Source organism: Colletotrichum chrysophilum, assembly GCF_026319265.1.
Source record: "Colletotrichum chrysophilum strain AFK26 chromosome Unknown scaffold_73, whole genome shotgun sequence".
Classification (NCBI taxonomy): Eukaryota; Fungi; Ascomycota; class Sordariomycetes; order Glomerellales; family Glomerellaceae; genus Colletotrichum; species Colletotrichum chrysophilum.
The window spans coordinates 1-21,496 of record NW_026517360.1 but is presented as its reverse complement, the minus strand read 5'-3'; the positions used below and the strand labels follow the sequence as shown (position 1 = coordinate 21,496).

Genomic DNA, 21,496 nt, shown 5'->3' with positions numbered 1-21,496 from the left:
TCGGAACCATCATTGCCAATCTGCGAATCATGGTGCTCAATCCGTTAGGGACTGTAGTATCTTTGACCGACGAACAAAAGCGCCAAGTCTTCCAGGGGGCCATTGAGTGCATGATGCATTCGTACAGATTACGGACTGACCCTTTGCTGGCAAATTGGTCATGGCTGACGAAGTGCTACAATGAGTGGCATGCGTTTGCCATCATACTGTCTGAACTTTGCAACCAGCCGTTGAGTAGGGACGCCGATAAGGCTTGGAGAGTCGTAGAACAGAGTGCGGTGCTCCGCTGGGACTCTTCAACGAAGCATAGCCGAGTGCACCAGTGGCGCTCTGTCATGAAAACTATCGAGATAGCTCGGAGACGAAGAAAGAACGGAATGAGGCGTCGGAAGTCCTCATCTCTGTCAGCCAAGCATTCTAACCCTGCTGCATATAGAGGAGGAGACTCCACCATTGGAGGGCCGACAAGGGTAGGTGGTCTCTCGACAAGGCAAAATTCCATCTACACACAAGGCAACCAAGCTTCGCTCGAGACATTCTCCAATGCTGGTCCGCAGCTGCAGGAGTTCCAGAGTGCGATGTCTCAGGCGGACCAGATGATGAGGCAGTTGGAAGAAGCCGATGACATGTGCGACTTCACTAGCGAAGACGGCAGATTATATTTTGCTGAGAGCTAACGCTACATACGTGCGGGCACATGCCTATGATCATACCGAGAGGAAGCAACAGGGAGGATGTAGAGATGCACATTCACAGTTGTACCAATGAAACTATACACTATTTCTGTAGACGCCATCCCAATACAAAGTTCAAACTAAGAGTCTAGACTTCAATGCGTTTTCGAGGTCATCCTTCGCAATGTCCTTGATTTCAAGAAGGTCGTTGTCATCGCCGTACAGTCCGGCCAACCCTGGCGCAAACGTGGCTCTCATTGCGAAACCGGCGAAGGCCTTCGGACTGAATTTCCCCGAAGCTAGCTCGGTTTTTGCTCCTTGGACGAGCTTCCCAGTGTCAATAGCGACAGAAGTCCAGTCAGCGTTTTTTTCGAGTCCTTGGATGACCTTCAGCAGTTCCTTAGGCGTCATGGAGACGTCTCGAATGCGAACGGCTTTGTTTTTGGTGGCCTCGAGCTTGTTTAAAACAGCCACAACAGCGTCAGCGACTGTAACGCTTCTCGTTGCGTTGAATGTTGTTGCACCTCCATCGAAAAAGTTGACCTTCCTGGCCTGAAAGTCTGCAAATGCACCCAAATCCAAACCCTCGTCGAATAATGCGCTGCAGTATATGAGAGTGTACGTGAGATTGGTCTCCCGGGCCTTCCTCTCGAGATATTCTTCAACCTCGATTTTGGTTTGGTACGTCGGAAATGTGCGGATCTCTTTGTGTTGAAGATCGGCGCCGAACTCAGATGGAATGAACCGAGTAACTCCCTCCATGACCGCGGCGTCGATGAGACGAAATTGGCTTTCGAGCCCGTTCCGCTTGCCGACCGTGGAGATGACGGCATCGATGCCGCGAAGGGCCTCTCGTAGTGAGTCAATTGAGTCGTAGTCTATCTCACGGACCCGAACACCAGGTGGGTAGCTAGAGGGGATGCTTTGACGGCGTACCAACACCGTTACGTCGAAGCCTGCATCTACGAGAGCGTCAAGAACTCGCCTGCCAAGCTTCCCGCCAGCCTGGGAACGAATGTTTGATCAGCAACGTGGTCTGGCATAGGAAATGAATCAAGCGCTGCTCATAATTACCCCAGCCAAGACTACTGTCTTCACAGTGGACTTTTCGGTGGTTGTCATTGCTGCTGGAACAATTTTGAGTGATTGGGTCGTGTAGAAAAGCCAACAAGATGAAGAAACAGCGAGAGCAATGCTGGGAAGCAAAGAAACAAGCCACAGCGGAATATATAAAGGCAATGAGAAAGGAGTATCTGATTTTTATTCTAGTGCGGACTTTTACGGCAAGGCGTAAGCTTTGAAACTAGCTGGGGGCTCCCGGTATCCTCATCAAACCATAGCTTCACGTGTCGGGATACTCAGCTTTAAGAGCTGCTCGGCATTTCGGTGCGCGATCATCTCGAGCTCATCCGGGGTAACTAGCCCACTTTCCTGGAGTTCTCTCATCCAGGCCAAGCCTGTCTCATTCTTCTCGAACGGGTAGTCAACGCTATAGAGAATGTGACTCAAGGATGTGTTTCTGAAGATGCAGGCCATAGGTGCTAGCTCCCACACTCCGCTAGTAGTAATCCACACGTTTTCCCTCCATACTTGTCGCCATGGTCGCAGCCGAGTCCCCCATCGAACCGAGAGCTTGGCTATCCGCTCGATCATAAATGGCAGCATCTCTCCGAAATGACCGATGATGATTTTGAGGGACGGGAGCTCGTCAAAAAGTCCGGCAGCAAATAACTTCAGCACTGCTAACCCTGTCTCCTGATGCCAGCCGAAGCCACTGCTGCCAAGGCTTCGCGCCGCACCTTGCTCGTATTGACCCTCGTAAGCAGACGACTGTAACGGTGTTGGATATGTCGGATGAAGATAAATCGGCACATCAAGGTCGGCTGCGGCTTCGAACACCGGCCAGAACCTTCTGTCATCATAGTGAACGCCGTCGACATGGGCGTCCACAAGAGCGCCAACGAATCCCATTCCGACGCATCTCCGAAGCTCTGCAGCGGCCGCCTGGGGCTCCGCCATGGGAAGCACGGCAAATGCGGCGAACCGTTCCGGACGTGCTTTTACTGCCCTAGCGAGCTCGTCATTGGCCAAGGAGCTGTATCTTGCCGGCTTCGGCCCTAGACCTGGCGCATGCGATATGACCTGAAAAGAAATGCCATTTTTGTCCATACTGGCCAGTCGAAGCCGGCTGACATCTAACAGTTGATTAGCAACCTCGGGCAGGTGCTTGAGCTGTTCGGCGTACAGCCCAGAAAGAGCATTGAAATTATCCTGCGAGACAAAGTGCTCCTCAAGTGTGATCAGTGCTGGAATTGGGTTGGTCATGTTCGTGCTACTTGATGGATGTCGAAAATTATTCAGCGGAAATTTGCAGGACTAAATGATTGCGCAAAGAGATGTCAAATGTCTATGAAGAAATTTGAACCAGAAGCTACGGCACCTAGGCAGGACAGGTCTTATATACCCGCGGAGACCTTGCCGAACCCCTCTCTCCGAAAGAGAGGCACATTTGTAGGCCTTTTGACTCTCAGCCCTGGCATCCCGGATGAGAAATATGAGACGATACAAAGTTGTGAACTCATCCTGGGTTTCAAGTTGCCGTCACTTGATCTACCTAATTACATGAAGGATAGCTGACTATGGTCGAGATCTTCCAAATCAAGATTTCACAAGCTTGCTCTTATCAATCTGAAACATAGCAACAAGTGCTTCCTTCGCTTTGTCGACATTCAGATTCTTTTGCCTCTCCTGAATATCGCGTTGGCTCGTCAGTAGATTTTGCCTGATAGCCGGCCATGCCAGGCTAGCCCCTGTCTCTTCAACGGTCACTGGACACAACTTGCCGTCCCTCTTTCTCCAGACTCCGTCAATCATGACGGCCTCAATGTCGCGGCTGTCGCTGTGGCGAACAACTGCAGTCAGGGGATCTGATTCAGAGACACAGCTCATGCCTACGCTTCCCAAGGCATCGAAGATGACGAGATCAGCCAGTTTGCCCTCCTTAATTGACCCGATTTCGTCCCCCAAAAGGACTGCGCGTGCGCCTCTGATAGTAGCTGCATTGAATGCATCTTCAGTGCTGCCCGTTGGGCGCAGGTCTATGCGCTGAGGAGCGCCCTCTCCACCGTTCATCTCCTTCACGGTGTTCCTCTGACGTGCGAGCTGCAGCGCAGTCCGGGCAAGGGACAGAATGGAGGAGGTATTGTTAGTGTGACAGTCAACGCCCAGTGTGTAGTTGATGCCAGGTGTGAAAGCCAGTGGCCAACCAAATCCCATCTGTGCCTCCGTATCGGGCGTGCTGGATACGGGGACCTGGGTCTCTGCTAGCTTGGCCTTCTCATGTTCATCGAGGCCTGTAGCATGCGACAATAAGATGTCACTTGGTGTCTTGATAAGGTTATACGCCGCCAATGTGTGAATGAGCGGGTGGTTCCCTAGAAGATGGTTAGCTCACATCCATTCGCCCTAGCAGACATGTAAGAATAGAAACGGGCTGGATGTACCAAAAGTGGGGTTTTTGGCGTAATGAGACGTGAAATGCTTAATGCCTGCACCACGAAGCTGGGAAAAGATGCCGACGACAGCTTCCTTGGGCAAGAACCAGTAGTCGAAGCCGAATCCAATGTGAACTCTCCCGTTGCCAAACGGCTGCTGCTGGGCAAGCTCAAAGATATGAGCCATGCTGGACTCCGGCATGATGTCTCGAGAGAGCTCACAGCTCTTTGCGTCCCATTTGGTGAAGTAAGGTGCATGGGAGTATGCGAATATGGAGCGGATCCCAGACGCGATGGTTGCGGATAACGCTTGACGGGCTATTCAATGCATCAGACACACGATGAAAATTGATCTCCAGCCTGCCCCTCCTCATGGTGTTGAGCGCTTACCATGATCATTAGACTGATTCCCGTGAGCATGATCTAGGACAAATGTTGTGCCTGAGGCGATGGCCTCCAACGCGCCTCCCAGCTGGCCCCAGAACATATCCTTGGGAGTGTACACATAGCTTTGCCAGAAGCCTACGGTGTAGCAAATACGCGCCTCCATCAGTCAACTGATTCATGACACCGACATGTTCACAGTCACAGATGTACCCACGTACCGGTCGGTATGTAATCGAACACTGATTGGTCTGCATGGCAACCTTTCAATTGCGTTTGCCAAAGATGATGGTGCGTGTCCACGAATCCGGGGGTGATGATCTTGCCTCTGCAGTCGACAAGTTCCGCATCAACTGGGGCAGCAATGCTCTTTCCAATCTTGGCGATCCGGTTGTTCCTGACAAGGATATCGGTATCCCGTAGCGGTTCCACATGGTCTTGGTCACCATGATAGAGGAGGGTGCCGCCTCTCAGGAGGATGGCACCACTAGCGGCGGCTGTGAGTCCTCGGGACATGATTTCGCGCCACAGGGATCGACCAATGTGATGAAAGTGATACAGTCCACGCACCTGGGAGTCTTCCTCGGTTCCATTTTAAGGCGATGAGAGGAGATAGAATTGAATTAGCCCAATTGGACCGCCCCTGACAGGGGTCGTTCTATGGTGTCGGGAAATTCGGCCGACAGGCCCGAACCCTTGTTATTGCAATTGACCCGTATATGCAACTCACGATGAGCTCTGCATAGAGACCGCGGAGGTCTCATGGCCCTTGCCCATTGTCTCGGACCCTGTGGCTCCCCGTGGTTGAGATGTCACAAAGGAATACTGGCTGGGGGATGTCGATCTCACATACGCTGAGCGTTTGGCAAGGGCGCGACGTTTGACAAATATCTCCGTCAGGGCAGTCGCTTACAAATGTTGGGTCAATCACAAATCTCGGAAGTTAACTGCTGCTGGCATCAAGTCGTGAAGCAGCATACAAGAAGACTATTCTACAAGTGTGTGGAGTTCAATAATTGTATGCATTTACAGACAATCTTTTTTGTTCAGTCTTAAACTCCATGTTATGATATTGACCGTCAGGGTCTATCAAGATTTAGACGAGACTCGTACGGTATAAAAATAGTTTCGCAAGTCCCTCCAAAGAATGAGTGGGCTACATAAGCGTTCTAAGATACGAATTACTCCTTCTTCTGGAACACCATTTTGTTCTGGATGTAACCAAGCTGTCCGATCTCTACCTTCACAACATCCCCATCCTTGAGGCAGCCGTTCGTGTGCCATCCGACACCCTCGGGTGTCCCAGTCATGATGATAGTGCCATGGCGAAGCGTTCGTCCACGGGAAGCAAAAGAGATTAGCTGCCGACATGACCATATCATCTGCGACGTGTCGCTACTCTGCCGGACGTCCCCATTCACATAGGTCGTCAACTTCAGAATTTGAGGGTCTGATACGAGAGTCGGAGACACCACATAAGGTCCCATCGGCCCAAACTTATCGAAGGACTTGGCATAGCCCATCTGGTAGCCAGAAACATCGGGAGCGTGTAGACTGCGGGCGGAAACATCGTTGCTGACGGTGTATCCTAGGACGTAGTCTAAGGCTTCTTCTTCGCTTACGTCATATGCGTCTTTTCCAATGACAACACTGAGTTCTCCTTCGTAGTCGAGGAGCTCTTGTGCATCCGGGTGAATGTGAATATCATCAAATGGGCCCGCAAGCCGGTCAGGAGGGGTTGCGAAGATGACGGGCTTCTTAGGCGGGGGAAACTACAGCACACGTAAGTAGGAGAGCTGTTGAAAACTATGCCTTCATTGTAGTTAAATACTCACCTTCGTCTCTTTCGCATGAGACTTGTAGTTAACACCGGCGCAAATTATGATCGGCGTTTCCCGCAGTGGGGATAGTAGCTAGAGGGTCATGTTTAGCTGAGCCCAAACGCCATTGATCAATCGCGTATGAGTACCTTGGCAACCTTCGCTTTCTGATCAGACTTTTGAAACCCGGACTTGAGATTACCAGTCAAAAGCGGCACGATGCTACCTTCCAAATTTTCTACTGGCGCCTCGTCCTTGACGTCTCCGTACTTCTCCTGCCCATCTTCGTCAAGAAATCGAATGAGTCGATGAAACGACATTGTCAGTGGATATCAGCTGTGTTGCGAAGAAGTCCTGACTGTATCTAGGAAAGAGTTAGGTCCGTAGTTCTGATCTCGATTGTAGTCTCGATGAGGCTTGATAGAAATATGAATTTGCCCTCAAAGGCCATGACATAAGCTATCTGTCTTGACGTTTAGGTCTGATAGGACCACCGGCCGAGGGTTCCGTGATGAAACTTGCTACGCCGAAAGATGCCGAATGAATCTCGGACAACCCCAAACCTTTCAGCTGTTGCATTTATAATGGTATATGCGGGGAAAGAGTTCTCGACTAGATCTGGAAAATTACAATTGTTTCTGCGTTCTGAATCGCATATTGCTTTGGGTGCTTCAGTTGCTCTCCAAAACCTCCAACCTCATTTTACCAGTAATACCACCTGCAATGGACCCGAGAATCCTTCTTGATCGATTGTCTCATGTGCGCTACGGTCACCCCGATCTGCAGAAGGCTAAGGAGTTCTTCACCGACTTCGGCCTGACGCCTGTGCGCGAGACAGAAACCAAGATTTACTTCCGGGGTTTTGGTATTGATCAATTTTGTTACGTGGCAGAGAAGACCAGCGATGGGAAAAGAAAATTCAGGGGAGGGGCCTGGATTGTGCAGTCTATGGCAGAGCTAGGGAAAGCGGCCAAGCTTCCGGGGTCCACGCCCGTAGCTGATTACGATGCCCCAGGTGGGGGGAAGGCGGTGATTGTGAAGGATCTTGTGGGCGAGGAGATCACTCTCATTTACGGGCAACAGGATCGAGTCCCAGAGCCAAGGGAGGTACCAAAACCGGTGATGTGGAACACTTGGGAAGACAAGCGACGGCTCGGAGAGTTCCAGCGACCTGACCGGGACCAACCGTCGAAGGTCCACAAGCTGGGTCACTACGGGTTCGAAGTGAATGTCGATAGACTTCACGAAGTGTTCGACTGGTACGCCAAGACCTTCAATCTCAAGAAGACGGATTGCCTGTACCACCCCCAAAACAACAAGACTATCATGATTTTCATCCACCTGGACAAGGGCAAAGAATTTGTAGATCATCATGTTTGTCACCTCCGCCGCCCAAGGCTGCTTTAGTTTGCTAATGATCTGGTTTTTTTCCTAGAATATCTTCATCGCAGGATCTCCCGAGGTCACGGAGGGAATCAAAGCGCACCACAGCAGCTTCGAAGTTGATGATGTCGATAGTCAAGTGGTTGGACATCACTATCTCATACGCAAGGGCCATATAAACGTCTTTGGCGTCGGACGACATGTTCTAGGCAGTCAGATCTTTGACTATTGGTAAGAGAGCGCAAGGACTACCAAAACGAACTGCCACTTTCTAATTCTTCTATAGGTTTGATCCCTCTGGGTTCGTAGTTGAGCATTATGTTGATGGAGACCTGGTCAATGAGGATTCCAAACACGCCAATGAACCGGCTGTTGCGGCAGTAGTCTCGAGCTGGGGCCCAGACATTCCGCGTGCATTTTTCACCAAGAAGTATGAGGATCTTCCAGGTCTGAAGGACGTCCCCGAAATGCCCATTGAGGCATGATCGTTTTACCACGAGGAGGGTCGGGTTTGATTGGAATAGCGCAGGGCCGAAAGCGCAAAACTCGCTGAATAGAAAACGATAGCAATTTGTGCCATTTCATAGTGAATTTGCATCCTGTCAAAAGAAGATCGTACGTAGTCTTGGATTGTGCAGGTGGGTGCGGCTTCATTGCGTACTGCGTTTCGGTGGTCTTCGGCGATAATTTGCCGAGCTTGAGATCCTGCGGGCCGCGCAAGATTCAACCCAGCGATGGCAAAACATACATCAGAACATACACGTACCAATGCAATGGGATAAACGTATGGCCCCAAGTTCGAACTTTTCCTTTCTCCGTAATTTATCTCCTCAATCTGATTATTGCTGTGCCTTTAGTCAGCCCAAAGCCATCATCACCAACACCTCCGTCACCTCAATCAGAACTGACCCGGCTTTTTGGTCTTTTCGGACGGCAATGGTCAACATATTTCACCCCCGAGGGACCATGCACGGTAAAACAGCAATAATTTCGGGTTCTTCGAGAGGTATCGGAGCCGGTATTGCTACGGAGCTATCGGCTCGGGGCGCAAACATCGTTCTCAACTATCCTTCGGCATCGCTGAAAGAAGAATGCGAGAACGTCGGATCGAAACTCAACACCGAATGGATCGCGGTTCTCGCGGATATTGCGTCGGACGATGGACCTGCCGAAATTGTCCGCCAAGCTGTTGAGAGATTCGGGCACATCGATATCCTTATCAGCAACGCCGGCTTGGTTCCTATTGCCTACCTCTGGGACTCCCAGTTGAGTGCATGGGATCAAGCAATGAACCTGAACGCCCGCGGGGCTTTTGCTCTGGTCCAAGCAGTTCTGCCACATCTTACGCCGTATCATCCTTCGGAACCTCCAAATATGTCAGGCACGATTGGTGGCTCTAGGATCATTATGGTGGGGTCGGTCGCATCTCGAGTGCCAAAGCCTACGCAGGGTATCTATGCAGCTACGAAAGGTGCTCTCGATGCCATTCTGCGGGTTTGGGCGCAGGAGCTGCCGCCCAAGTATGGCTGTACAGTCAACATGGTGGCGCCAGGTCCGGTACTTACGGAAAGCTTTCTGGACCATTTCACTCCTGACGAATGGGAGACAACAAAAGAAGCTCTTATTCGGCAGACACCGGTTGAGGGTGGTGCAGCATCTGTCGAAGATGTAGCATGGGCGGTGGCGTTTCTGGCTGAAGAACGCTCCAGGTATATAAATGGCGAATACATGTTTGTGAATGGTGGTGTTTCCATGAAATAGAAAGGAGCTTGACCGTCATGAATTGTCATGGACTGGTGCGAAGCTCTCAGATAGATGTACGTTCATACAACTTGGATTTGGACAGCCAATTCGTAATATTCAAATCTGTGTGAAAGTGATGATTGGATGCCATAATTTCGATACCTACGGCGCCATTCTTTCGATGTCATAATTACCGTCTGCAGATGTGATAGACTCTTGTGGTGTAAGCGGTTACGGCCAATATTAAACTTCGAAGTCTTATTGTTCCTACTTTGTCTGGGATAATGCAGCTTTTAACTCGTGTAAAACATCACACACTTCCATCTGCGTAAGATCACAGTTCCCTCGTCTCAATAAACAATCTTTCAGTCGAACCTCGCCTTCTGCAGCCCGTGCATCTACCGACTTTGGAAAATCAGCTCCCAATTGGGGTCTGGAATGACCTGCCGTGGTTTAGCAACTCCAATCACTAGCCAGGTTATTTGAGATACTCACCAGCCCTTCGAATTCGATGTTCTTTGGACGCTCTTTGATACCAGCAGGTAGACTGATATCATAACGCACGATGTACTCAATGATGAGCAGCTTCATTGCAACTTCAGCAACATACCGACCCGGACAGGCGTGCCTGCCATAGCCCCATGTCAAATCTTTCTTTCCCACTGTCACCATCTGGCTACTCTTCCGGGCCTCCTCACTTTCCATCCGAAGCTTGTAGTACCGGAAGCCATCAAAGGTTTCGGGGTCCTCAAAGAACTGGCTGTCCATGTTGATTGCCCCGGTCGGTAGAGCAATGCGCGCGCCTTTTGGGATTCGAAGACCGTTCGACAAAGTGATGTCCGACATAACCTTACGCTGGAAGCTTGCTGCGGGTAGGATTGTATGTTATTAAACCAAAACTCGTGATTGCCTCCATCATGCAGGCTGACACTCACCGAGATCTGGAGGATTCAATCTCTGAGTCTCTTTGATGAAGCTGTCCAACTTCATCATATCTGCTAGAGATTGTCTGTCAAGGACCCCATTCTTCCTCGCAAGCATTGAAGTAATCTCTTCACGAAGCTCAGGCAGATAGTGTGGATACGTCGCCAGGTCCATGAGACACTGAGTCACTGTGGAGGCCATGGACTGGATGGCAGCAACACAAAGGTTGATCTGCGCGACAGTGTGCGCTTCGACATCGTCTCCACCCAGTTCACCATCGGCAAGGTAATCCAAAAGCGATGGGGGACTGCTTAGATGGCCGCCCTTGCTCGCCTTTCTCTTTCTGAGCGTCTCAGCCACTACAGCTTCACCTTCGGCAAAGCGCTGTGTCATTATTCCTCGACCCTGAACAAATCGATAGACCCAGGGACGAAGCATCGCGGGCCACTTTTTCAAGTTCTCTGTCCACACGACCGTGGAGTGAACATGTTCACTGGCAATATCCAACCAATGGTCATCTTCGGCTGCGTCAGAACTGTGAAAGATTCGGGCGGAAACGCGTGATACCTGACGCATCAGATGCGACCAGGGCTTGACAGTGACGGGGCCTGCTTTGAATGATGATTAGCATGGTTATGGTCGCTCTACGATGTCATAGGAAAGGACACAGCATTGTTTCGCTGTCAATCGAGCTGGAACGACTGCATTGCTACTGATATCGGTGACTCTTTTGATCTACTCACCATCATATTCATCCAAAGGCCAGTGGTGTCGAATCAGCTTGACTAGCACCGGAACATATTCGTCTGGGAAAATTCAGCGCTGTCCCAATTTGATCATCCTCCGCAGGATGATTGGGTGTAACTCACTTAGACTAGGATTGAGCTTTTTGTTTAAGATGGCAATTTGTTTGTCGTCAAGATTCCCGACTTTGGTGTACCTTTTCATGCTGAACTGCAGCTGTTCAGAATTGGGCGACCTTCAAAATCATCGCATCACTTACCTCTTCCTCTAGAAATGCTCCGAAGCTCAATGACTTTGTAGTTCCGAGCCCAGGGAGGAGGTCGAGGGGGATCATGATGTTGGTGCCTAAACCTTAGTTAGATAGGAGACATAGTATTCAATATTGCTCGAACTAGCCTTCTGTTGTTGTTATCCCAAAGACCTGGTTTTGAAACTAACGTGGTTGAACTGTCAGCTTTGGATTGCTGTCGACACTAATGTGACCTCGCTTCACCTTGTTATAGCTGCTTATCAATAAGTTTCGAGTGTCTTTTATGAACATGTCGATTCTTTCCTGTTGATTCGGTAATTCTTCGCCCATCGCAATCGGAAGCTTTGGCATCTTGTTGCCCACCGCCACCGACCAAATCAGCAAAGCTGCTAAGGTCACGGCGCTAAGCAAAGTCCATCTTGCCACTGCGATGGCATTTTGCTGCAGCTTGGCTCGTACGATAGGGTAGTAAATCTCAAATGGAACCGCCATTGAAGCCATCGAAAGCTGCAGTGTCTTGATCCTGCGTCGAAGATTCAAGTTGGAAGGTGAGTGAGTCAGATGCTCGTAAAAGATCAGAATAACATGATTCAGAGTCTTCCGTCAGTTCCATGAAAGGGAATGTAGCATTGATGCCAGAAGGGAGTCAAACGTGCCCAGAGCTGTGACTGGTCGGCGTACACCGGTGTGTGTTAAGAAGCGGACTTTCGGCCGATGAGTGAAACTAGCCCCCGGGCGAATCGGACTTCCTACTTTCGCAGAATGGCTATGCCAAAATATTGGATTGGACACAATAATGTGGTATATGGTGCCTTATCTGATATAGGTACTGATAGCGGACACCGTATACTTTCCATCATTTTCCGAATCACACCTGGGTTCACCGAGCCAGGAGGTCAAACTTCCGTCCCTTATCACGTCTTCAAGAAATCCACCAACGTAGTCTAGCACTCTAATCTTAACCTGCTTCTTACTGAGGCTTATCTAGAGAAGCATTCATTGGGCGACTATTCGTGCTGGCCAACTACGGACCCTGAACACCCAACCCTCAACCAAGCAACCCACTATCATCTTGGACGACATGACTTCAAGCGACTTCGATCTGGCAATTGTCGGAGGCGGTATCGGTGGTCTATGCTTGGCTCTCTGTATTACCAGCCAAACAAGCATTCCAGTCACCATATACGAAAATGCCCCGAAGTTCGGCGAAATCGGTGCAGGTGTCGCATTTGGACCGAATGTAGTAAGAGCGCTTCGGCAAATTTCAAAGACGTTGGCTTCTGCGGTTGAAGCTCGCGCAAACAAAAACATTTCAAAAGAGAAACGAAACACTTGGTTTGACTTCCGAGTTGGCATGGACGGTCCCGATGCAGCAGCGACGGCTCGTGGTGTTATTGCCGGGACTTATCTCTGCTCAGTTGAGCATCCCGACCCCGGCAGCTGGATGGTCAATCGCTCTCATCTGGTCGAAGAGTTGGAAAAGCTTCTGCCTCCAGGAATTGCTAAATTTGGAAAGACTGTCATTGATGTTGAGGATAACGAGAAAGAAGGCGTTATTCTCAAATTTGCGGATGGATCGACAGCCCACCACAGTGCCGCCATTGGGTGTGATGGTATCAAGAGTCGAGTCCGAAGCGTTATCTTCGATAAGGACCACACCCTCGCCAAACCAGTCTACACCGGCAAGTACTGCTACAGGGGAATGGTACCAATGGATAAGGCAGTGCAGCTTCTCGGCGAAGAGAAGGCGAAGAACTGTCAAGCTTACCTCGGGTACCACGGCCACATGCTTACATTTCCCGTGGCAGGAGGCAGGATGATGAACGTTGTCGCATTCCAGTCATGCAAAGAATGGGAACACAACACCATGGTTATTCCAGCCACCAAGACACAGATGTTGGATAGCTTCGATGGCTGGGGCGAGGACGTGCTCAACATCGTCCGGCTAATGGGGCAGTCTGACATCTGGGCTCTTTTCGACATGCCACCTACCAGTCCCTATCACAAAGGCCGACTGTGTCTCCTTGGAGACGCTGCACATGCATCTACTCCTTTTCAGGGAGCAGGCGCCGGAATGGCAGTAGAGGATGCATACGTCTTGGGAAGGATTCTCCGATACATTGAGAAAGCCGACGATTTGCCTGCGGCTTTTGAGGCATTCAGTGCTGCGAGAGTAGATCGCACCCAAAGAGTAGTGTCCACGAGCAGAGAGGCTGGACATCTATGGCATTTTGAAGCGGCTGGGGATGATCTTGAAAAGATCAAAGAGAACCTGCAGAGTAGAATGAACTGGATTTGGAACAATGATCTGGACGATGATATTACAGAGGTGGTATCTAAATGGCAGAAATCTTAAGATTGTATCTCCTACTGCGACTCGTTTGATCTTCCCATTTGACCGATCGATGGATGCCATGCGATAGCCCGCCCCTCTTGGGCAAAACTACAAAAGTTCAAAACATACAACAACAGGCATTCGCCGGTCGTCACCGACCCGACTACTACTCTGTCCCTCACTGGCTTATCTATGGGAGAGCGGACGGGATCCCGAGTTTTCCAGTGGGTATGGTCGTATGTGCTGTTGATTCAGATTGGGTGAGGCCATCAAGGCATTGCGGTATCACCGAGATGGATTTCGTGATAGCATGTCACGCAAGGTTACCGCTTGGTTTGGAAAGAATCTATACAATGAACAAACAGATATACTAGTTGATTTAAATCTCATTTAATTGTCTCTCAATCATTTATCGCCCTTTGCCACGGCAGGACTAGCCCGCATACTTTGTTCAATGTCATACATGATGTCGTCCAAGTGTTCAATTCCCACCGAGACTCGGACCATCTCAGGTGCAACACCGAGATCAATCTTTTCATGAGGTAACATTGGCTTGTGTGTAGTAGACCATGGGTGCATTGCAGTAGTTTTGGCATCACCGTATCTGGAGAAATTAGCAGGGGAACGGAGTACGAGAGTCAACATGCGGAGTATTTACCCTGGATTATTCGAGATCATTTTGAAATTGTCAACCAGCTGCTCTCCTGCGTCTGCCCCACCTTTAACGCCAAACATGAGCACGGCGCCCGCCCCTTTGGGCAAATACTTTTGGGCAAGCTCATAGTGCGGATGGCTGGGGAGCCCGGGGTAGGAAACCCAGAGAACGTTGTCGTGCTTCTCCAGCCACCTGGCCAGGGCAATGGTATTCTGTGCGTGTCTCTCGCAACGCAGGCTGAGCGTCTCAATTCCCAGAACGAACTGCTGGCTGTTGAATGGAGAGAGGCATGAACCTACGTCCCGCAGAATCTGGCCTCTGATGCGCATAACGAAAGCTTCTCTGCCAAACCTCTCGGAGAAGTTCAGTCCGTGAAAGCCAGGACAGGGCTTGTTGAACTGTGGAAAACGTGTAGAGCTTTTCCAGTCGAAGTTGCCGGAGTCAACAATGATGCCACCCGTGGCGCTGCCGTGGCCTCCAATCCATTTGCTCATGCTGGCAACAACGATATCGGCCCCGTGTTGGATGGGTTGGCAGAAGTAAGCACACCCGACCGTGTTCTCGACCACAAGGGGCACGCCGTTGTCGTGTGCTACTTTTGCAATGGCTTGGATGTCGGGCACGTTGAAGTTCGGATGCCCGACAGTTTCGATATAGACGGCCTTCGTGCGCCCATCAATGGCCGCTCGAAAGGCTTCTGCTGTTTCCTCCACCACTCTGGTTTCGACACCAAACTCTGGCAGCAAGAAGGAGAACTGGTTGTAAGCACCATGATAGTAATGCTTGGTCGCTACAATATTGTCCCCTTGCCCAGCTAAGGCAACCATAGTCATGAAGACTGCTGACTGGCCGGATGACACTGCTACAGCCGCAACGCCGCCCTCAAGCGCCGCCACCCGGCGCTCAACAACGGCTGTTGTAGGATTGCCAGTGCGTGTGGCAATCTCGCCCTCTTTCTCTAGGTTGAATAGCCTCGCAGCATGGGCTGAACTGCGAAAATTGAAGACGTAGGTTTGATATATTGGTACACCGCGAGCCAACGTCGTAGAGTCAGGGGTTTGACCCGCGTGCACCTGCAAAGTTTCAAAGCGTGATACATGCTTCGTGACCTGAGCAGTCTCTGGATCCTGGCTTGGAGTGGTATTCGACATCACCGCTGGCTGTGTCGCGCTGGATTTGGTGGCAGGAACGTGGCTGTGTTTGCGGAGGCCTCTTCGAAATCGAGGCACGGTAGAGATGCGCCGAAAGGAGGGCAGTAGATGATGGCACAACAGTAAGGCCTTGGAGCTAAATTCCATATAAAGACGGATGTGGATCACAGTCGTCTGATACTTCTGGAAATTGGCATTAAAACCCAAAAGGTGTGGCGCCAAGCTTCCCGTGGTGCTGCATGTTCGGCTTTTCGGGGGAGATCCCGAAAGAAGAGCAAATTGGACCTCGGCCACGACCTTTTTTTCCGGAAGCAGCCAGGCTTGGCATGTTTGCAGGATCATGTCTAGATAGGCGAATATGGCCTCATCGCCGGCATGAAAGATATCTTATATCCCTTGAAAGTTCAAGCGCAAGATCCAACGCCAACGAACGTGGAACCATTGCACTCACCGCATCTTTACACTGAAACCCAGAATCCACAACCAATATGACAGTGAACAACAAGTTGGAGGTGATCATCGTTGGCGCCGGCTTTGGCGGGCTTGGTGCCGCTATTGAATGTGCTCAGCGCGGCATGAACGTTACCGTGATTGAGAAGTATCCTGACTCAAACAGCCAAGGCGGTAAGTCGGCTCCTTCATCACGCCCAATCCTCAGATGATAATAAGAATTTTCCATTACATAGATATTCTGGACTTCTTCCCGAATGCCGGGCGAATCATTCATCGATGGGATGATGGCAAGATTGGCCAGCAGATTCACGACACTGGATGCAGTCGCATCCGCACCATGGAGCTCCACAAATTCGACGGCAAATTCATTGTCAACGTTCCGTGGGCAAGAGATGACAAAGAGCACAATATTACATACGCCGGTCACCGTGGCAAGATCCACTCTATCTTCCTAGCCTACGCGAAGACTCTTGTCAAGGACATCAGAATCGGCGTCGCTGTCAGTGAATACCTGGAGGAAGATCGTCGTGCTGGTGTGAGGCTGTCCACGGGAGAGACATTGTGGGCCGATTGTGTCATAGCAGCCGACGGCCCTCGGTCCATCGCGCGTGGACAGGTTTTGCAACTGGACGATGAGAAGATAGATGGCACCAGTAGTGGATGGGCTGTGTTCAGAAGCTTCTTCAAAACCGACGAGGCCATGAGAAGCCATCCGGGGTTGAAGGATCTCTACCGCGAGGACAGGGACACTGTGAGATTCTGGATGTATGACAACTTGAGCCTCATGGCATTTGTCTGGAATAAGGGTCAGGATATTGCTTGGGTATTGATCCACCCGGTAAGCAGTTTCGACCCCTTCAATCACCATTGACTAGACTGCTGACGTGACTTACAATATCAGGACGATAAAGAATCCTCCGAATCTTGGTCGAACATTGCCGAAAGGGAGCATGTAGTCAAGTGGATGAACTACTTTCCTGGAAGGGATGCCCAAGCGCTTCTCGATGTGACCCCAATTGGTAAAACTATCGATTTCAAACTCGTTTACCGACCCACCATAGATACTTGGGTCAGCAAAGGTGGCCGGACCATTCTCATCGGAGACGCAGCTCACGCCAACCTACCCACCGCTGGTCAAGGAGCATCTCAGGCACTGGAGGATGCCGTGACAGTCGCTGAGTGTCTTGAGTTGTCCAAGGGCGACGTCAAGCTGGCCTTGGAAGCTGCCCAGAGGATTCGGTTTCATCGTTCCAACGCAGTACACGAAAGCGGCCAGAAGAATCGGGATGCGTTTTACAAGATTCCCTGGGACGACATCGAAGCGGCCCCAGAGGAATGGGCGCAGAGGAGGTTCCCGAAACTGAAGCCATGGGATCCGCTGGATTTCACTAAGAGCAACTTTGACAAGGTGGCGAAGGATATCAAGAACGGAGTCAATGGACACCTGAAGGATGTCGCGGTGCCTCCACCCCCCGGCGGATATTGGTGATGTATTCCGTCTTGGTGTGCCGGGGGATGCACATGTTTCATTTTGTTTAGAAGCTCATTTGATTGCTTATTAGAGTAGAACGTTCGGACTTATCATGTCGCGTATTTATGGATTCTGTTTACATCGGTGGATACAGCTGCTTCACTCCAAATCTTTTCCTCAGTGGAATTCGATTATTATGAGTGTTGTATGATTCAGCCTAACCTTGTCGAGAAAAAGTATGCTATGGATACTGACGACGCAGTGGAACATGTTCACGCGGTGCAGCTGCAGTTCAGCACATTCTGCCTTCCGTTGCAGATGTGTAAAGTTCAAAATTCAATTTCGTACCTTATGTTTTAGTCCACCTTACAACGATACGTGCAAATAGTCTTTTCACAAGATTTCGCCCTCCACATTACACCGAAAAGTGAGCATCGCCCACAATCATCTCACACTTATGCCTTTCTTCGGGATAGTCGATTTCCAATTTGTTTGCATTTTCTATTAGTTTCACCTTTTACCGCTTCCCGTTGTTATCCTTGTGCGTCCGGAGTGAGAGGGCGCAGCCTCTGCGTACATGTATTACTACGGGCACTGGTGGCGAATACCATAACGCTCTCCTCAACAGCACTCAGCATTTCCCGGCTAATGAATAGTATAGCCCGAAAATGTCGTTAACTTCTCAGATTGACATGGCGGCAAGATGAAACTTCAATGATAACAGATCGGACACCCACCAAAATGCCCGGCCGAAGTTTTCCGTGGGGCTCGGCATGCTCGGGAAATACGCGCGTCGATTTGGACTTGCCATGCAATTCTGTGCTGGCACTGTGACATTGCCTGAATCAACTCTGGTCGGGATGGAATGGCCCGGAGAAAATGTGCGATAGCAAGTGGCCAAGATTCAGCGATCTAACCCAACGCGTCTTATCTCACCCCAGTAGTGCTTCGAGATAGTTGGAGTGTTATCGCATGGAGGGTGAGGCAAGCATCTGTTCAATGCACAGTTCACCGAGATATAATTGAACGCATGCGTGTCCAAGAAGTCGTCAGTCTTCAACCGAATTGCTATCAGTTTCGGTGAGGCAGCGACATACACAGCGCCTCCACTCCATCATTCTTTGCATCCTCAACACAGAGCCAATACCTTATCCACCTTGAAGTTTGAACCCGATTTCACCATGGCGGTGCTTAGTCTTGGGCCCGTCTTTTCACACATTCTTATTGTCTTAGTTGCTATGCTGAATATTTGTATTCTTTCTTACGATGCCGGCATGATCAACAACTTGAACGCGGTCAAGCCGTACAACGATTGTTTGTCTCCTTCTTGAACTGAGTTGCTTTTCTAATGCTTCGATACAGATTTCAACCTCAATAGCGATCTGATCGGTCTGAACGTGGCGATTATCAGCGCCGGTTCGGTCTTGGGAGCCCCGGTGGTGGGGCCGGCGGTTGATCGTTGGGGACGGAAGATGGGCCTTGCCGCTGGCTCCATCTGCATCATTGTTGGAGTTATCCTACAAGCTTCCGCATCAGCTGGTACGTGGCGTTGGCCAAAAAGCTTTCAAATCAAAAACTGACAACAGCGTCCAACAGTGCCGCAACTCATTGTCGGTCGGTTCATTATCGGATTCGCTTCTCTAGTCAATGGCTCCATTGCCCCTATGTGGGTGATGGAGCTGGCTTCGCCAAAGCATAGAACCATCTGCTCTAGCACAGTACTCGTTTCTGTTCCATTCACATCCTTCTTGGTTGCCTGCATCGTACTTGGAATCTTCGACAAGGATTCCAACTGGGTATGGAGAGGCATCATGCTAGTGAGTGTCCTCGAAAGTTACTCAACTACGTCGACTTGTCTAACCTGTCATGTCAAGGGCGAAGCAGTACCTTCCATCATTTCCCTCTGTCTCTTGCCATTCGTTGATGAGAGTCCTCGATGGCTGTTTTCCAAAGGACGTGCTGAAGAGGTAAGGTACAACGAGTGCATAACCATACCAACTGCTGACCAGTCATAGGCAACCGAGATCCTTGCCCGTCTGCATGCTGACGGCGACGTACATAACGTTGAGGTACTTACCGAAGCGCAGGAGATTGTTGCTTCTCTCAATCAGGAGAAGGACGGTCAAGGGGCATGGCGCGAACTCATTACACCTGGTGAGCCGATTGCAAGTACCATTCACTAGGTCTTGGCTAACCTGATGTTTTCCGTAGCCTCTAACATGAAGAGATTTACCATTGCTGTTTTGACCAACATATTCTATCAAATTCTTGGAGGAAACATGATTCTGTAGGCTCCTTGGTGTCTTTGCAATACAAACAAAAGGCTAACCTTCTGCTCAGGTACTTCTCGTCATACATCATTTCGAGCTTAGGTGTTTCCAGCAGGAGATCCATCATCACTATCAACATCGCTCTCTTGCTATGGAAGGCCTTTTGCAGTATTCTTGGCGTGTTCCTTATCGATCGGGTCGGCGCTCGGAAGCCATTACGTACGTATTCAGAATACTCAAAGTCCACTGTTGTTTCCCGAAGCTAACATGCGATTTCAGTTGCCGGAACATCAGCAACTGTGATTCTGTTTGGTCTTCTGTCTGGCTTATCCCACCTCACGGAAGTTCATCCTGACACCAACTCATACGCTATTGGCTCAATTGTCGTTGTTGCACTTTTCTTGCTTGCAGTCTCTACCAGTTGGTAAGATGGTGTTCCGGCGTTCATGTTTCTATTCGTGACTGATTTTGATGCAGGATGATCTTGGCATACACTTACCCACCCGAAATACTCCGATACTCACAGCGAGCCAAGGGTGTGGTGGTCGCCCAAGCCATCGGTTACGCATTCAGCTTCCTTAATCTCTACACCGCTCCTTTGGCGATCGAACGGATCTCCTGGCGGTACTACGCGATCAATGGTGGTTGGAATCTGGGAATTCTGGCTGTGGTCTACTGTCTGTTCGTTGAGACTAAGGGCAGAACTTTGGAGGAAATTGACGAGGTCTTTGATGGCGTGGTATATTCCAACGATGTTATCATCGATGCTCAAGGCTCGAAAGGCACCCTGGAGCAAGATGGAGAAGACAACAAGAGTCTAACAAAGCGCAAGCTTCGAAAAGTTGACTCTGCGAACTGAAGTAGCGGTATTCAAGGGATTATTTTGGTATGGTAAAGACATCTGGTTTCTGTTTGGATCCATAGCTCAGTGGTAGAGCGAGAGATTGCAGTCCTTCTATTTGCAGATATCTCTAGGCCCCGCGTTCGAACCGCGGTCGGTCCTACGAATGAATAGTTACGTTGTACTTTGCTCCTTTTTTGTGTCTCCGCAAATGAGGGCTTTCCCTGGCGGAACTGGTTGGCCCCATCCTTGTCCCGAGCCACCTCGCTTTCAGACACCCACTTGGCCACCAATGTATATTGCCTTGATAATTGGAAAAAAATTGAGCAATGGGTATGCTGGATCGCCCTGGTTATCAATATGAGTTTTGCTAGCCGGGCAGTGTCAGTTGGCTATCCGGGCAGTGTCCCTCCCCTATAAATATATCGTAGTATACCTATATTCTAATAAGGACTATAGTAGAGGTAGATAGGAATAACGATAGACGACGACAGTAATAACGAAAGTGATAATAACAGCGGGGATAGTCGTTTTAGCATAGATATAGGATATATGGGTTATATACTGCTTATGTAGTGGACACTGTCCGGATAGCCAGCTAACACTGCCCGGCTAGCAGAATTCATCAATATTCCTTGTGTCTAGGGTATGTTTGGTGCCTTTTGAAAACCTCAAGAAAGGCTTTCAGCCACAGTTTCAATTACGGCTACCAAACCCCAAGCTAGCGCCAGCCCCTTGACCAGCCGTCTCAAACTCATCTTGCTTGTTTGTTTGTTTTGTATTTAACGCCTTAGCGGCAAGGGCGCAGCCGCCCTTGCGGCAGACCTCCCGAAGGGTATGTGGCGTGGAGGGCCGCAGGCTCTAGCTACATACTCTGCAGTACACGCCGCTTCCTAACGTCCTC

The 21,496-nt window shown here is 50.0% G+C and overlaps 7 protein-coding genes and 1 non-coding gene across 8 annotated transcripts; 4 read left to right on the top strand and 4 right to left on the bottom strand.

Moving 5' to 3' along the window:
• Positions 1-809: 809 nt before the first annotated feature.
• COL26b_008366 (uncharacterized protein) lies at positions 810-2,693 on the bottom strand (the record flags this gene model as incomplete). The annotated part of the gene is made up of 2 exons (XM_053181128.1): positions 810-1,525; positions 2,021-2,693. The coding sequence occupies 2 exons, from the start codon at positions 2,691-2,693 to the stop codon at positions 810-812; spliced, it is 1,389 nt and encodes a 462-aa protein (XP_053034875.1).
• A 639-nt stretch (positions 2,694-3,332) lies between these two features.
• On the bottom strand, positions 3,333-5,068 carry COL26b_008365 (uncharacterized protein; the record flags this gene model as incomplete). Its single annotated transcript, XM_053181127.1, has 4 exons — positions 3,333-4,108; positions 4,178-4,486; positions 4,559-4,690; positions 4,774-5,068. The coding sequence occupies 4 exons, from the start codon at positions 5,066-5,068 to the stop codon at positions 3,333-3,335; spliced, it is 1,512 nt and encodes a 503-aa protein (XP_053034874.1).
• A 665-nt stretch (positions 5,069-5,733) lies between these two features.
• On the bottom strand, positions 5,734-6,692 carry COL26b_008364 (uncharacterized protein; the record flags this gene model as incomplete). The annotated part of the gene is made up of 3 exons (XM_053181126.1): positions 5,734-6,324; positions 6,388-6,465; positions 6,522-6,692. 3 exons carry the CDS (start codon positions 6,690-6,692, stop codon positions 5,734-5,736), a joined length of 840 nt encoding a protein of 279 aa, XP_053034873.1.
• A 403-nt stretch (positions 6,693-7,095) lies between these two features.
• On the top strand, positions 7,096-8,240 carry COL26b_008363 (uncharacterized protein; the record flags this gene model as incomplete). The annotated part of the gene is made up of 3 exons (XM_053181125.1): positions 7,096-7,746; positions 7,808-7,986; positions 8,042-8,240. 3 exons carry the CDS (start codon positions 7,096-7,098, stop codon positions 8,238-8,240), a joined length of 1,029 nt encoding a protein of 342 aa, XP_053034872.1.
• A 1,623-nt stretch (positions 8,241-9,863) lies between these two features.
• COL26b_008362 (uncharacterized protein) lies at positions 9,864-10,491 on the bottom strand (the record flags this gene model as incomplete). Its single annotated transcript, XM_053181124.1, has 3 exons — positions 9,864-9,896; positions 9,994-10,364; positions 10,434-10,491. 3 exons carry the CDS (start codon positions 10,489-10,491, stop codon positions 9,864-9,866), a joined length of 462 nt encoding a protein of 153 aa, XP_053034871.1.
• A 5,554-nt stretch (positions 10,492-16,045) lies between these two features.
• Positions 16,046-17,499, top strand: COL26b_008361 (uncharacterized protein; the record flags this gene model as incomplete). The annotated part of the gene is made up of 3 exons (XM_053181123.1): positions 16,046-16,181; positions 16,244-16,848; positions 16,912-17,499. The coding sequence occupies 3 exons, from the start codon at positions 16,046-16,048 to the stop codon at positions 17,497-17,499; spliced, it is 1,329 nt and encodes a 442-aa protein (XP_053034870.1).
• A 1,163-nt stretch (positions 17,500-18,662) lies between these two features.
• COL26b_008360 (uncharacterized protein) lies at positions 18,663-20,610 on the top strand (the record flags this gene model as incomplete). Its single annotated transcript, XM_053181122.1, has 8 exons — positions 18,663-18,795; positions 18,844-19,020; positions 19,078-19,298; positions 19,497-19,635; positions 19,693-19,768; positions 19,822-19,970; positions 20,031-20,175; positions 20,229-20,610. 8 exons carry the CDS (start codon positions 18,663-18,665, stop codon positions 20,608-20,610), a joined length of 1,422 nt encoding a protein of 473 aa, XP_053034869.1.
• A 55-nt stretch (positions 20,611-20,665) lies between these two features.
• Positions 20,666-20,754, top strand: COL26b_008359. Its single transcript has one exon. It is a non-coding gene; the product is annotated as a tRNA-Cys (tRNA).
• Positions 20,755-21,496: the final 742 nt, after the last annotated feature.